This window comes from Ceratosolen solmsi, unplaced genomic scaffold (genome assembly GCF_000503995.2).
Source record: "Ceratosolen solmsi marchali unplaced genomic scaffold, CerSol_1.0 scaffold11, whole genome shotgun sequence".
Taxonomy (NCBI): Eukaryota; Metazoa; Arthropoda; class Insecta; order Hymenoptera; family Agaonidae; genus Ceratosolen; species Ceratosolen solmsi.
Window position 1 is genome coordinate 14,690,110 of NW_011948416.1, and position 15,338 is coordinate 14,705,447.

The window sequence follows — 15,338 nt, forward strand, 5'->3', positions numbered from 1 at the left end:
ATTATATTTAATAAAATATTACAATCAATATAATCAATAAAATCATCAAATAATATATAATAATAATTATTTAAGCGCATATAGTATGTAAACAAATTTTTTTTTAATTAAATTAATTACAATAATAGTATTTTTAATTTAAAAATATCAAAATATACTATCAAAAGATGGAATTTTCAATTAAAATTTTTAAACACAACAACGACAATGTAAAAATTTAATAAAGAATAAAAGAAAAATCTTATAATGTAACTGTTAATGAGAGATCCATTTATCAAATTAATATTAATAACTTGTAAAGCTGAGATTGCTGGAAACGAAATGTTACGTTCGTACTCGAAAAGATACAGCAATCGTAAGTTTGTTGAATAAGGAACACTTCGTTATGCCTATCTTGGCACCGTAATCTTGGTTTCGCGTCCTTGAACACAAACACCTTTCAAAAACAATATTCCGACAGGAAAATGTTTTTGTCGTTGAGGTCAATGAAAAAATTGCGAATGATGATGTACACGCGTTTAACCAATTTATTTGTCTTTCCAATCTGTTTCCTAACTCTCCATTATTTATTCAACGTACTTTAACACTTATTATTATATTAAATACTGGAACACATTTATTTATTTTTTTTTTACATGTTTTTTATTATCATGCTTAAATTTATATAATATGTACCGCTATTATTATTATATTATAAAAAACTTTAATTTTCATTTATTAATTGGCTCGATTTATTTATTGTCCGAAATTTTGTTCGATATTAGTAAAAATAGTTTAGACAATATCGTCATTACACTATAAATTAATTAAAATTGATGTAAAAAATTTTCAATTTTTCATAAAACAAATAATATCTTAAATATTGTAATGACTTCATTATTTTCAACGATTATTTTTTTTTAATTCAGAAATAAAATTATTTGTATACATTATTTATATTAAAATCATAAATAATTTTAATTGGTAGTTAATGAATATTATACATTCAAAATAAAAATTCTTCAATAACAATAATACTCAAAAGTAAAATATTTTCATTAAGCTTTATTTATTAAATTTCATTGTAAGCTGTATATACATGGTTTTCTTCTCTTTATGAATATGAACATTAAAATCAATTTTTATGTACAATATAATAAATAGCCAAAGGTAGTTAGTTACTCATTTGAAATGTATAATTGTAAATTTATTACTTCGAAATTATGTCAATTAGGTTATTATTACTTAAATTCATCCAAACATCTTTTACAAATTGCATCATAGCCTTTATAAATCTGTACAAATAATAATATTGATTATTAATAATTATAGATTTTTCGATAATTTGTCTGTTCCATTTATTATACCTCAAATACATTATCTATTAATATATCAATAATTTGTATTAAAATATTAATCATAATGATCATTCATTAGGTAAATATATTCCTTATACATATTTATATAAGGGTAAATAAAATAGTCGTAATTATTTCAAAACTTTAAATTAATTTCATGACATATTTATTCAAATAAATTTTCTACTACAATTTGAATAGAAGTTTTGTTATTAATGAAATAGAAATATTTTGTTGTACATATTTTCTAATTGAAATATGTACATAAAGCTCAAATATTCGCTTTCAATTATTAAATTAAATTATATTTAGTATAAGAATTAAAATGTCATTACTCTTTTATATTAGTTTTATATTACTAAATCCTCGTAATTAAACCGAAGTTACGGAAATTAAATAACATTAACTTGCATGTCTTGTTGCAATCCGCAAGTCCGTATTTATTCTCTAAATGCAAAATATAATCTGTATGACATTAATTGCAAAAAGGAGTTAAAAAAAAATTAATAGTTAATAAAATAATGTTGCAAATGATTTAATCAATATAATTTGATAAAATAACTCTATTATCTTGCATTAATTTGTTCTTTCGTAAAAATGTCTGTACAAAATAAAGGACGAAGAGTGTATTAGTAATATTACTTTCTTATTACATGTACAAGATTCAATTTATAATTGCTATGAAAACAAAATTTTATTTATTTCAATCCAATAATATGCTCACTAGAGACATTATATATTTACATATTTATTATAAAAGAAATATTGATAAAAATATAAGCTCCGTAGAAAATCTAAACAACAAGCTTGATAATATTATTACAAAGAAATAATAATCCAAAGTTATTGTCCAATTATTATTATTTGTACAATACGCTTGATTTTTAACGATGAAATGGAGAAAAAAATGAATAAAATGAAAAAAATACAAAATAATGATAGATGAGGAGATATTATGTAGTAGCAAAAAAAAAAAATCATAAATACTCGGACGAGTTAAAAAACTTTGAGAGTGTGATCAATGCCGCATCCAACGGTCCCTTGGAAGAAATCAGGAAAATTGGACTCGAGTACGCGCATTCGACCTCTTTTAAAATCAGGCATAACATGAGTCGGAAAAGCACAGGAATTACCTTTGTAAACTCTCTGAATGCTCTCGTTACTTGGGTAGACCAGGAGGTCCCATCTATAGATATCGGATTCGCCCTCTTTACGAAAATACAGGACACTGCGATTGTCCGTTCCAAGAAAAACGATCTTATCGTGCTTAGGTCCAAGGTCGTTGATCTTACCGTAAGCCGAGCCAGTCTGCAGGTACAGAGTTTTTATAGAAAATAAATTCGTACTGCTGAGATATGTGAAGAGAAGGTAGTTGCTGCCATCTGCGCCACGAATCAAAGCCATGTAGAGGACGTCGCGTCGCGTGCATCCCAGGCTCACAGGTTTTGGCAAAATAACGCGATAACCACGACCAGATGTCACGTCAAACACGAGAATAGCTCGATTTGCGGCGTCGGACACATAGATGAAAACACGTCCATCGTGACTGTAATCGGTCACAATATATTGTAAACGAGAACTGTCGTTGCTTAGCGGACTAACGTCAACAGTTTTCACCACCTAAAATACAACCATATATATTTACATCCAAGCTAAAGGACTTTACAAACTCATTACATTTTAGTTACATTTATTAATTATTTCAATGAGGTGATATTATATCGACAAAATTAGTGTCGACTAATTGTTATGAATAATGAACGTCAACCATCCTTAACAGATCTTCCGATATTTTAAGATTAAATACTTTACCTTTCCTGTCCTCGCATTGATAGCAAGAACCTTAGGTGGGCATTTACGAATAGGGTTCTCTAAAGAATTAACGATGCCCGTATCCAGTACCCATAAAATCCCCTGAGGATCAAGAAAGAGATCGACAACACTCTGAAGAGCAGCACAATTACCCTCTTCTTGAAAAGTCCAACTAGGAAAAGGACTGATACTCCATTGATAATGATTGCCCTTAAGACTTATTTTAGCCAAGGTTGCTGGCACACCCGGTCTATATCTATAACAACAATCCGTGTGACATTGTTCTAAATCAAATTCGTAAAAGATAAGAAAAAGTCTTATAATCTCTTATAAGCACAATTCACCTTGGAAGTGTAAGAAATGCCTCATCTTTGTAAATGGCTGCGCGAGTGGCAATAACATTTTTACTGATATATTTGCCATTGCTTTTATACATGTTCTTCGTAGTGGCACATGGCCAATCAATATTGCTGCCGCCCGTCCAGTGAATATTCTTTCCAAAGAATTTCGGTAATTCGTATGCTGTTGTAGTCATATCAATGACAATAAGCAATGTCAGCAGTAAATAACGAAACATCTTTCACCTCTCATCGAAAAGATCGTTCGCTCTTATAACTTATTGGCACAAACTGCAGAATTGTGAATGGCTTCGTGTCTTTTATATATCGTAAGTCAATAAAGCCCGATGAGCCGGGCACGAGTTAATTGTCGACCATTTTCAAAACAATGAAACATGCAATATCAAAGAATTTGCAGGTCCGGTAACAAGTAGCAATTACTTCCGTTTGCATTGAGTTGACTGCGACTAACAATACCAAGCCACTCTTATAATCGATCCAAACATTTCTAATTCTACATTTATAATCCTTTAAATAACACTCATAAACTATTTCGATATTATTAAAAACGTGAATATAAGATATTTATTATGTACAAATAAGAATAAAAATTAATTAATAAAATTTTTTCTTGTTGATTACAGCTTATTTCCCGTAGAGCTCATAAGCTACTATACATTTTTGTCAATCTAGTAATTAGTTAAATTAGCATTTAAATTTAAACTAATGTATGCATTATCGCTGTAAAATAATTATCTAACAATTAATTATTTAAAACAAAACAAAACAAAAAAAAAAACAAAAAAAAAAAACAAAACAAAAAGTATAAAAATATAAAATATTAATACGATATAATGTATTATATTAATTTCGAAGAACTCAATTAATATATTAAATAACTGTAATAAAATTGTATTTGAATTATTTTAAACTACCAGCAAATAAGCATTAGTGGGAGCGACTAATTACATTCTGAAGAATTCAATACACTTTTAATAAAAAAGAGAAAAAGAAAGAAAAAAAAGAAGAAAAAAAGAGAAAAAAATGAAGAAAAAAAACTACTATAAAGATTAATTTTCAGTAAGGAGAAAAAAAATTATGAAAGAAAAAAATCAACGCATTTCCGCTTCCGTAAAATGTCTTTGAATATTTATAACGAATATTCGTAAATATCCGCGTGGTCTCTGTCTCCGCTGTTTATGTCGAGAGCGACGCTTGCGCAAAAAGTAATAATGTCATGAAAAATCTCGAGCCTTTTACAAAAGCAGTCTGATCTCTAACATTAAAGACAAAAGTGCTAAATTATTAGAACATTGTATTAGCAGTTGTATTATGTGTGTGCATGTATGAATATTACTTTGCTTGAAGAACTCGCATAATCGAGGCTGTCGTCAGTCAGGCAACGAATTGAAATATCAAAAATCAAAAACAGGCACATTATAGGTAAGTCTATAGCAATATAGCATCTATTGCCCTCTCTTTCATCTTTCAGCCTTTTTTTTTTCTTTTTTCCTTTTTTTTCCAAATAACAAACAATATGGGAATAACGGGTGGCTCCTGGCATTCATCAGCTAATAGCAGCAGTCCTATAATAAATTTTTATAATAAAGCAACATTTGCTATTTGAAATGATAACAATTAGCGAGCGAGCGAGCGAGCGAAATAGTAAGGAAAAATACCAATAAATAGCTGATTTAAAATAAGTTTGCAGATTTATAAAAAAAAAAAAAAAAAAAAAAAAAAACTTATAAAAGGCAATTGAATCCAATATCGAAGAAGATGAAGAAGTTTTTCACGAATGCGCTGCTCTCGGTAGCATTGTCGTTAAGTACCTGCAAGGGAATATGCGATCGACAACTATTGCCCGAACTCTCCTTCACCATTGCCGGCCATAATCTTGATTGGCCCTGTCAAAGCACAAAGAATATCTACGAGTCAATGGGACGCTACGTGCCACGTAACATTATTGCAACGCGCGTCCAAATCTACAAAGACGAAGCACTCGTCGCAATGCCTCGCTACAAGTCCGGTGTGCCCTTCACACTGGGTATCACTTCCCTCAAGAGCAAAGATTTTGGCTCGCGCATCAAACCCTTCCCTTGCTGGCCGATGCAAGAAGAGGGCAACTGCGAAGCACTTCAGAACGCCGTCGACCTCTTCCTCGACACCCAAGACATTCTGTGGGTCCTTGATATCGGTATCGTGAATACCCTGGAACAGCCAATCCGGCGGTGCCCACCCAAGGTCATCGCCATCAATATCAAAACGGCCAAGGTACTTTTAGTGGCTCTTTTCTCTCACACCCTCTTTATTTACTGGCAGATACTCCTCCAGCCTGTACTATTCATTCGCCTACCGCATAATTCACTCGAATGAGATATATGAATGAGATAATTTTCATTCGCACAATATATGAGAGGATAATCGATCGATTACCTACTCCTAATGAATGAAAATAATTAATTAATTACATTGAGGTAAAATAACAGAAATTAAATACATAAAGTATATTCGAAATTTACAATTAAGTAAAATACTAAAATACAAAAAAAAAAAAAAAAAAGAAAAAAAAAGATTGAATGATTAAAAAATGAAAGGAAATAAATGCAGGTTGTGAAAATGATCGACCTGAGCCAATTGATAAGTAGCGATTCGAGGATACAATATCTCGTGGTGGACTATGCTCATGACGGCCAAGTACTTCTCTATATATCGGATGCGGCTACGCGCGCCATTATCGTGTATAATGTGAATCGTGGCAGTGGTTACCGTCTTATGCTTCCCAAAATGGTGACTATCGGTTGCGCACGCAACGACGTCCTCTATTTGGCCCTCGTTAGAAAGGGCTCTGGTACCTCCGTACTCTATTTCACTTATCTCGGCTCCACCAAACTCTTCAGCATCGACGCGGATAATCTAAGGAAAAGCAAGACCACCGGCTCCATCGTTGACGTGGGATTGAAAAATAACAAAATCGTCGTTCTCGGCACCGATAATGGCTGTGCCATTTTCTTCAGACTTAAAGGTAACTTTCATCATGAAATATTATTCTTCATAACAACAAATAACGATTTAATAGACAGAAATTTTTACTTTGCTCGAACAACTATTTTTTCACTTATTTTCACACTTATTTTCTAATATAGTACATTATCCGATAAAAACTTAACGAACGCAAAGGTCTAAAGCGTAATAAGGAAATGTATTTGTATAGTACATATTGTTGACAAAACTCTTGTATATTCAAAATATTGTCGGAACCTTGAACTTACTTTTTACTCGTCTATTCTGATTTAATAACGAGAGCAATGCTCGCAAGATTCGCCACTCACTTCATAATCCGCGCGATCATCTTCTCTCACATTAAAACATGGTGTCTCTTAGGTTCCGATAATTAATCACGTTATTCGTTATTCATTCGATACTAAAGCTCGATATTATAATTAGATAATCTCTTCTATACAGCCTACTGCTCTTACAATTGAAAAACTATATCTTTTATTTTCACGATTAAATATTTCTAATAATTTATAATTTTTTACCTTTATTCTTTGTCATTGATTCACTTTAAAATTACGCGTATTGCACTAGTGTAAATATAATTAAATTTCAATGAAACGCTTGTTTTTATATTCTCATTTTGAAATGCAACAATATTTTGAAAAGTTATTCTTTTAGTGTTGATATTTAGACAGTTTATATTGAATGAATCCATTCGCGTAACATGCACGCTTTAAACACGCTTTTGTAAAATTATTATATATAATATTATTAAAATAATGCTTGAATAGTCAAGTAGTTTAACGTTGAAAAATTAAACTTAATTATTATTTTAATTGAAAAAATAATTCCCTTTTTTATAATGTATACAATCTTAAGTCATTTATAATTCAACAAATTTGTTACTTTACCGAACTTTCAATTTCTATGAATTGTAGAAGACGCTTGAATTTTCCAATCTCGCTACAAAAATTAAAGGACACTTTACCAAAGGACGAATATCATAGTAACTGCTGATTAATATCATAGCAACTACTACTGATTAATATAAACAATATTATAATAATATCTATTTCTTATAAAATTCAATTATAATGCAAACAGCTAATAATCATGAAAATAATTTGCAAGACATTCGAATAATTTATAATCCAGTTTACAATATTTTTTACGCAATTGTTAAAATATACATAAGACTTTACAATGATAACTACGTTGCATAAATGTACATACCACTATATAATACAATGCTTATGTTTATATTGTAAATATGATTTATTTAGGACAATCGGACATATTCATGTGGAATACAGAGGCAATATTCAGAGCTGAGAACTTCCTTCTTGTTCAAAAAGGTAGTGAGTGCAGACTACCGACCCAAGTCATACCGGGCTATAAAAAACTTATGTGGGTGATCGAAAGTAACTTCCATGACTACATCCAGAATACAGTGGGTTGCTCGGGCGCCTCTGTCCTTCTTCACCCACTTGTCAAGTCCTACGACGATTAAAGCGCTCATAAGTCAAGCCTTTTAACTCAAAACCTCTTCTCTAAAACAATGGATTGCTGTATTTATATTAATTATCTCTTCACCTTCGCACAATGTAATTTTTTTTTTTATATTTATCCATCTGTAAATCTCTTCTCTTGTGAATGCAAGATCTATGCTATGATGCGAGTATTCGTCACCATATTCTAGTCACAAAGATGGCTGTACCTTTCATCGGCAATATTTTTCTATTTATGGGATATTAATGTTTTGGTAAAGAAAATGATAAATTATTTAAATTTTATTCAAGAGCATTCTCGTATATTTCCTATATATAGATGTTCATCTTAAAATTCAACAATCGCGCACTCGATGACTGTCGATACGAGCGTTTGTTAAAGGGAGAGTTGGATAGAAAATAAAAGGTAAAGAGAATTTAACATAGATTATCTCTCTTGCAAAATATAATTAACAACTAACCAATCATAAAAATGGTTTTAAAAGAAAAACTTTAGCTAAAAATGCGGCTTTAAGCTGCTCTATAGAATATGAGATTCAGTAAAAAAAAATTATGAAGCTCTAAATTAATAAAGTAAATAACAGCCTTAAAAAAAAAATTATAGATAAAACTCGTGCAAAAAAACTTTTAAAAATAATCAATTAAACATATAATTCTTAGTTATCGTCGGTATTTAATATCAATTGAACAACTACTTTCAGAGAAAGCACAATCAACGGTTGAAATGTCTTGAAAATTATTGTAATAATTATAATCAGTATTTATAAAGAAAACTGAAGAATTTATTTGTAATTCGTAAATCTCTATTTTTTCATTTTTTTTTTTTTTTTTTTTTTTTTTTTGTAATTGAAATTTAAAATCTAATTTTTATAAACATCCATCTATATACATTATTAATTGAAGAATAAAATAAATAAAAATTTGAAGTTTGTATTTAAAAAAATTAAATTTCTTATATATACCCATTAATAATAATTAATGAAGATTTTAACGAAATTTTCATGGACAATTCGTAAATATTAACATATGAAGAATATAACTTATCATTTTTATAATTAAATTACTATTGCGTGAATAACATTGATTTAAATTTCAATTGAAAAGACTTAATGATAATGAAAGCAGACTAAATTCTAAAACTAAAAGTTAATTATAAATTGTGATGTTATAAAATAATGAAATGAAGAAAAACGAGATTTTTTTATTTAAATTTATACAGATCATAAGTCTTAATTATGCTTCGATATTTTATTTCAGTAATCATCTGGGATGATCTTTTCATGCTAATAAATACAGAATGAGCATTCAAATTTGAAAAATATATTTTGAAAATAGCTTGTTTAATAAAATTATTAAACGTTAATTCATATATATCATCCGGACGTTATTTTTATTTAATAGATATATCTTATTATTGTATTATTTTATAATATAATTCAATTTAATAATTTTATTCAATTTGATAAAAAAAAATGAAAAAAAAATAGAATATATCTTATACATACAATATGTTCTGAAATTACAAAAAATAATGATGTTTTAAAATTACTAAATATATTTCTTATATACATAATATTGTATTCATAAAATCACTTAGCTACTTTAATACATTTTAGAATGTAACAATATTTGCCGAAATATTTTAAAACTCGAAATAATCAATATATAATCTTTTTTAATAGTAAAATAACTAATTTGTTATTCTATATCTAAATATTTAATGATTTGTGAATTAACAAAGATAGATAAGAGCTTTTAAAATATTTTCTTAAACAATAAAAAATATTGACATACACTAGTGATGACTTCACAAAACTTTAGTAAGTATATCAATCAAGTAGTTTCTATTACTACTTTGTGTATATTAAAAAAAGAGGACCATTAATCGCTACAAACGAAATTTTTAACAATACAAATATAAATACATTCTATAAAGTTGTACTTTTCAAATTAAATTTTTTAATATTGAAATAATATTTCTTTTATTTTATTTTTATACATTTAGAAAAATTAATTTTTATGTTGAAACTATAAATATTGCAATTACCAATTAAAACATTACATTACATTATTATTAATTCATTTTATTTCATAAAACATTTTTTAATAATATAAATTACAATTGTCCAAACATTTTAATTTTCAATTTTACTTATTGTATAATTTAATTAATTTAAAGTTGAAAAGTTTTATTTGTCTTTAAATTCATATTGTTATCAATTCATTTATTATTGTAATATGACTCATAAATACTGTATTTACTAAAATAATTATAATAGAATAAAAAATTTTTGTAAGTGTATAGATGAAAATGTATACCATTCACATTAAAAATAATTTTATTAATTCTTAAGTTTCTACAAACGAAACAAAAATTTAATAAAACTTTGAATAGATAAAAATTAATAATATTTATAAAAAAAAAAAGTTTGAATCTTATTTGAAGAATACAAAATAAATGAAAAATATATACTTATTCGTTAAATTATAAACCTAGACAATAGTTTCTGTATGTATTTTAAAGAAACAGTGTATTTTATCTTTCATTCTTGGGAAATAAATAATAAATGAAATTTTTATAGCCTCATTAAGAAATGTGTCATAAATCTATTAGAGCAATAAAAATTTTGCTTTATTCGTATGCATATCTTTTCTTTACAAAATAGAATAAATATTGACAATTTTATATCAGCACCGTCATAATTTAAAATTTGTAATAATGCAATAATAAAACGACGATTTTAATAATTTCACAACCAGTAGTAATAAATAATAATACCGTATTTATTCAGAGTTAAACTTGATATTGAAAATGCAAAAAGGAAAAATTAGGTTTCTGACCTAATTAACAACAAATTTGACAAAAACCTTTATTGACTAAAAAAATATTTCAATTGGTTTGACACTATTTTGAATACTATTACGTATAGTACAGAACAAGTTTCAATTGGAATTCAAGTATACCGTACTTTCACGAACAGCCTCGTTTCAACTTCTCACTTTCAATGTTCCAATCAGCAGTAGACACTTAAAAAAGGAATGCAATCTTAAAGATACGTTTTATAATCTAATTAAATTGACAGAGAACTTCAATTCTTATGTAAATGTCGCTTAAAATAACAAAATAACAATGAACGACGACTGAAAACTGCAGTTGAATCAATTAACATGGATGCGTTATCCGCAACTGGGAAACGATTATGCTTCGTTTTCATTACAAAACCTTCCTCGGTATAATTCCTCAATAAGAGAAGTAAAGGTAAACAGACGTACGACATGAAGCTGAACTACTAACTTTTGCGACCCTCGGAGGCTGAAAATAGCGACTAGCCGCGAGGAAGGAAGAACGAAAAAGAATGGCTTTGTCCACGCATAGGGTCTTAAATGGGGGAAGGTCGTGGGTAGGGGTAACTTCAGACCTGCCACAGTCACTGGACGAACTTTCTCCCAATCGGCGCCCAGTGACATAATTGCACGCGCGTAGCACGCGGTGACCGGCCGAAGCAAAACAGTTTTTCTTAGCCAGGCGCAGCCAAGAGCCGTACTCTAGAATCTCAGCCCCAAGTCAAAATGCAAGAACTCCGAGCCACATCGTTATCATTGTTGCTGCTGCTGATACTATTTCTACTGCATGTCCTTGCGGACCTCTCGCACGTAAGCCCCTCGCCTTGCCACAGTAATAGCCTTATAATCGCAACAGATACCGAAATGAAGCGCATTATCAATTATCAAATTTTAATTATCTTGACAATCCATTTTATTTCAACTTTTCAAAGCAGAGCACTGATAAACTTAATTGCTAAAACTAATAATCTATTAGGTATAAAAAAAAAAGTTTAATTCCGTAAAAAGAATATAATTAATATTAACTATCCCAAACCAATTTCTAATAGCAAATCTTTAAAAAATATTAATTTCCACTTTAGAATAGATCCTTACGTTCCGAGTTTTAAGATCATTATTATAAGTAAAATGTAAAATTTGATTGTATTATGCGTGACATTTAATTATATATTAATTTCAAAAAAAAAAAATGTCATTACACATCAGTAGAGCCAACGAGAAGTATGAAGAAATTGAAATCATATACCATAGCGAAAAACTAATCCATTTCCAGTCCCCTTCCTTTCTAAGTATCAAATAAGTAGTTTTTAACTGCATTACTCAACCTTGTATGTAGTTCAAGTTTCTTTATTACTTTTAACAGTTATTGCTTTAAAATCTACCATGGAAAAATTATTAATTAAAAAACAAAAAATAAAAAACAATTAATTCAACTATTGTTATAGGACGAGATATTTAGGCAAAGGTTAAGCGTTGATCCTAACAACAGACTTCTGAAAACAATAGCAGATTTTACATTGAGAAAGAAACAAGAAAAAAATAAACAAAATCTGGAAAAAATCCCGGGGACACCATGGATTGATTATCCTCTTTATCACGCAATACCACAAACAAGTTTCAGCTGCCAACATGTACCAGCTTTACCAGGCATGTATGCCAATCTCGAAACTGGTTGTCAAGTAAGGATTATTATTTTTCTATATTTAAACACCAAAAATATAATAAAAATTCAAAGAAATATTTTATTTTTAAAACCTAAATTCACTATGATATTTAAATTTCTCTTTCTCCACTTATAATAATCTATTTTATTCATAGAAAAAAACTTGTCTAAATTTTATCTAAATCATTATTCAACTTTATGATAATGAACAATCTTTATTGTAAAATATAATTAATAATATTTGTAAACTTTGTTGATTGTTCTTTTTGTGATTCCCTAACTTCGGTAAATTTATTTTTGACTGATTTTTGTAGATGGAATTTTTAATAAATTAACATTCTAATCTGAAGATTACTTTAAAAATTCTATAAAAATGCAATTATACGCAATACATGATTTTGTAAAATTAATGCTTGAAAATAAGCTTAGATATTTTAGAAATTGGACATTTAACTATAAAATTATAAATGCTATAGAAAATTGTAATAATCAGAAATTAAAATGTTTTAAAAATTATCATTTTTATTTTATATAATACAAATAACAACAACAACAAAAAATTTTTTTAGTCTGATATATAATACAACTCAAAAAAAGATTTGCAAATACTCTCTTAAAATTTATCTGAAAATATAACATTTTTTATTTCATTTCAGGTTTATCATGTATGCCATGATGGTCGAGAAGGTGATCAAGGAGCAAGTTTTTTATGTGCTAATGGTACAATATTTAATCAAAAAGAATTCGCCTGCGATTGGTGGTACAATGTCGATTGTGGTGATGCGCCAAGACATTACAAGTAAGATAGTTATTTTATATACAACGAAAAATAATTGCAATATTGTTCCGTTCCTTACGTTCTTTTAAAACTTGAAAATTGTTTTTGTTATCTTCTTGCAATATATATATATATATATATATATAATATATTTACGCACTAATAAAAGTGTGTGTGTGTGTGTGTGTCTGCGCATGCATGTATTTAAATTTTACTGAATAAATATAAATGAAAAACGAATAAATAATTAGTATTTCATTAAGAATTAATTTTTATTTAAAAAATATTATATTTGTTTATAGCTTATTCTCAATCCTTAACTATGAAAATTAATTATTTTTTAATACTATTTCGAGTAAAGAATAATTTACAATTAATACATGCAAATAATAATTTTTAGAATTATATCAGATATAATTCAATTCGTTCTTAGCAATTTGCATTAATGTTTTAATTACTAATTTCTTCCATTTTTTTTTTCTTAGTTATTGTTTTAAAAATTTCTTACAACGCTATCTTATATCATACTATTTTCTATAAATAGAATATTTTCAACACTCCTTGAATATTATTATATGGATATTATTTGAACCATATGCAGCTTTAAACTAGTGAAATTACATTATTCTCTTAAAACACAATTTTTTAATAATTTTATAACAAACATAAACTATATATAAATTTACTTAACCAAGCATATTTATAGATTAAACAAAAATATTAAGTTGATATAATATTTTGAACAAATTTTATTGAAAAATAAAATTATATTGTTATGCATAAAGTATAATTAAAATTTATTAACCGTTATTGATGCAACAAATTTATAAACTATAACTGAAAAAATATTATATAGAGAATAAATTCGAAAAATAAATATTGTACAAGAACTAACATTTAAGATTCAAATTTTTTTTATTTACTTATTTTATAAACAAAAAAACATCTTAAGCAATTTTATCAATTAACAGAATTATATACAAGTGAATAATTCCTTGTTTTCCTTGTTTTATTTTTCTTATAAAATTTTTAAATTATCTATTTGTCAACAATTCTAATATTCTGAATAAAATAAAATTGAAGTAAAAACAATTTTTATATTTTCACTCATTGAATTTATTCCACAATTGATTATTAATAATAATTGAGTATCAATAATATTTGGATAAAACTTTTCAATTGAGATAATTTTTTAAAATGGATGTGAAAGTTAAATGTAAAAGTACTTAAATCGTTATAAATACATAAAAGCTAGTGCAAAACATAATTCAAACTTATTATATTTCAAATAAGAAAGCATATTTGTTAGTTTGTGTTCGGATTTTATAACGTAAGACTTAAATTTTTTCTTGAAATCTAAGAGAACCGAATAATAATTGCTATGCAAACTATATTTAAAAAAGGTATGTAATTATATAAATTATTTAGTCATGCATTCCATTCTAATTTCATATAATTCTTTATTTTTTATAATTAACTAAATATTAAATGAAAAACATAAATTAAATTATATTTTATAGTAAAATATCTTAATTAGTATATTTTTACTTTCAATTTAAGAAAAAGAATTGTTTTAATATAATCTGCATAAATTAAAATATATTTAAACTGATAACTTCATTCAACATAAAATATTCAAAAATCGAATAAATTTATTCCTAATAATTTTGTTTGTAATTATTATAAATTAAAAATATGATTAAAAATTTCTTTTAATTAATATAATTATTATCTCGCTGTACATATGTTATTAAATTTTATTTTTGCAATAATTTAAAATTTTAAATAGTGTTATAATAATGTAAAAGAGAATGATAACGATATTTAAAGAACTTCTTCAACATTACCATAAATTATAATTCTAATTATAATATAAATATATTTGTGCCTATTCAATGTTATAATTATCTCTAATTTTCAGCTTAAATTTGGATCCAGAAACGAATCCATATGTACCCCCTGCACATAAGGAATATATTCGACAAGAACGACTTAGAATTATCGTCGTGTAAATTTACTTTCTTCAAATGTATTATAGTGTACAATATTTTTTCATAA

General features: G+C 27.1%; 3 protein-coding genes across 3 annotated transcripts; 2 read left to right on the top strand and 1 right to left on the bottom strand.

Annotated features, from left to right (window-relative positions):
- Positions 1-2,333: 2,333 nt before the first annotated feature.
- On the bottom strand, positions 2,334-3,983 carry yellow-g2 (L-dopachrome tautomerase yellow-g2). Its single transcript, XM_011496003.1, has 3 exons — positions 3,494-3,983; positions 3,150-3,405; positions 2,334-2,957 (listed from the first exon to the last, which is right to left on the bottom strand). Exons 1-3 carry the CDS (start codon positions 3,724-3,726, stop codon positions 2,334-2,336), a joined length of 1,113 nt encoding a protein of 370 aa, XP_011494305.1. The 5' UTR covers positions 3,727-3,983.
- A 1,283-nt stretch (positions 3,984-5,266) lies between these two features.
- Positions 5,267-8,460, top strand: yellow-g (L-dopachrome tautomerase yellow-g). The gene is made up of 3 exons (XM_011496168.1): positions 5,267-5,761; positions 6,098-6,512; positions 7,771-8,460. The coding sequence occupies exons 1-3, from the start codon at positions 5,267-5,269 to the stop codon at positions 7,995-7,997; spliced, it is 1,137 nt and encodes a 378-aa protein (XP_011494470.1). The 3' UTR covers positions 7,998-8,460.
- LOC105359556 (uncharacterized) lies at positions 8,195-15,338 on the top strand. Its single transcript, XM_011496169.1, has 4 exons — positions 8,195-8,200; positions 12,285-12,518; positions 13,159-13,301; positions 15,202-15,338. The coding sequence occupies exons 1-4, from the start codon at positions 8,195-8,197 to the stop codon at positions 15,290-15,292; spliced, it is 474 nt and encodes a 157-aa protein (XP_011494471.1). The 3' UTR covers positions 15,293-15,338.

What these genes read in the sequence shown, in the direction of transcription:
- yellow-g (XM_011496168.1), top strand. Translation starts at nt 5,267, where the DNA reads ATGAAGAAGTTTTTCACGAATGCGCTGCTCTCGGTAGCATTGTCGTTA. An exon ending in TCAATATCAAAACGGCCAAG is followed by an intron (nt 5,762 to 6,097) that starts GTACTTTTAGTG and finishes AAATAAATGCAG; the next exon opens with GTTGTGAAAATGATCGACCT. An exon ending in CATTTTCTTCAGACTTAAAG is followed by an intron (nt 6,513 to 7,770) that starts GTAACTTTCATC and finishes TGATTTATTTAG; the next exon opens with GACAATCGGACATATTCATG.
- yellow-g2 (XM_011496003.1), bottom strand. Translation starts at nt 3,726, where the DNA reads ATGTTTCGTTATTTACTGCTGACATTGCTTATTGTCATTGATATGACT. An exon ending in GCATTTCTTACACTTCCAAG is followed by an intron (nt 3,406 to 3,493) that starts GTGAATTGTGCT and finishes TTGTTGTTATAG; the next exon opens with ATATAGACCGGGTGTGCCAG. An exon ending in TCAATGCGAGGACAGGAAAG is followed by an intron (nt 2,958 to 3,149) that starts GTAAAGTATTTA and finishes GTTGTATTTTAG; the next exon opens with GTGGTGAAAACTGTTGACGT.
- LOC105359556 (XM_011496169.1), top strand. An exon ending in ATCTCGAAACTGGTTGTCAA is followed by an intron (nt 12,519 to 13,158) that starts GTAAGGATTATT and finishes ATTTCATTTCAG; the next exon opens with GTTTATCATGTATGCCATGA. An exon ending in GATGCGCCAAGACATTACAA is followed by an intron (nt 13,302 to 15,201) that starts GTAAGATAGTTA and finishes TCTAATTTTCAG; the next exon opens with CTTAAATTTGGATCCAGAAA.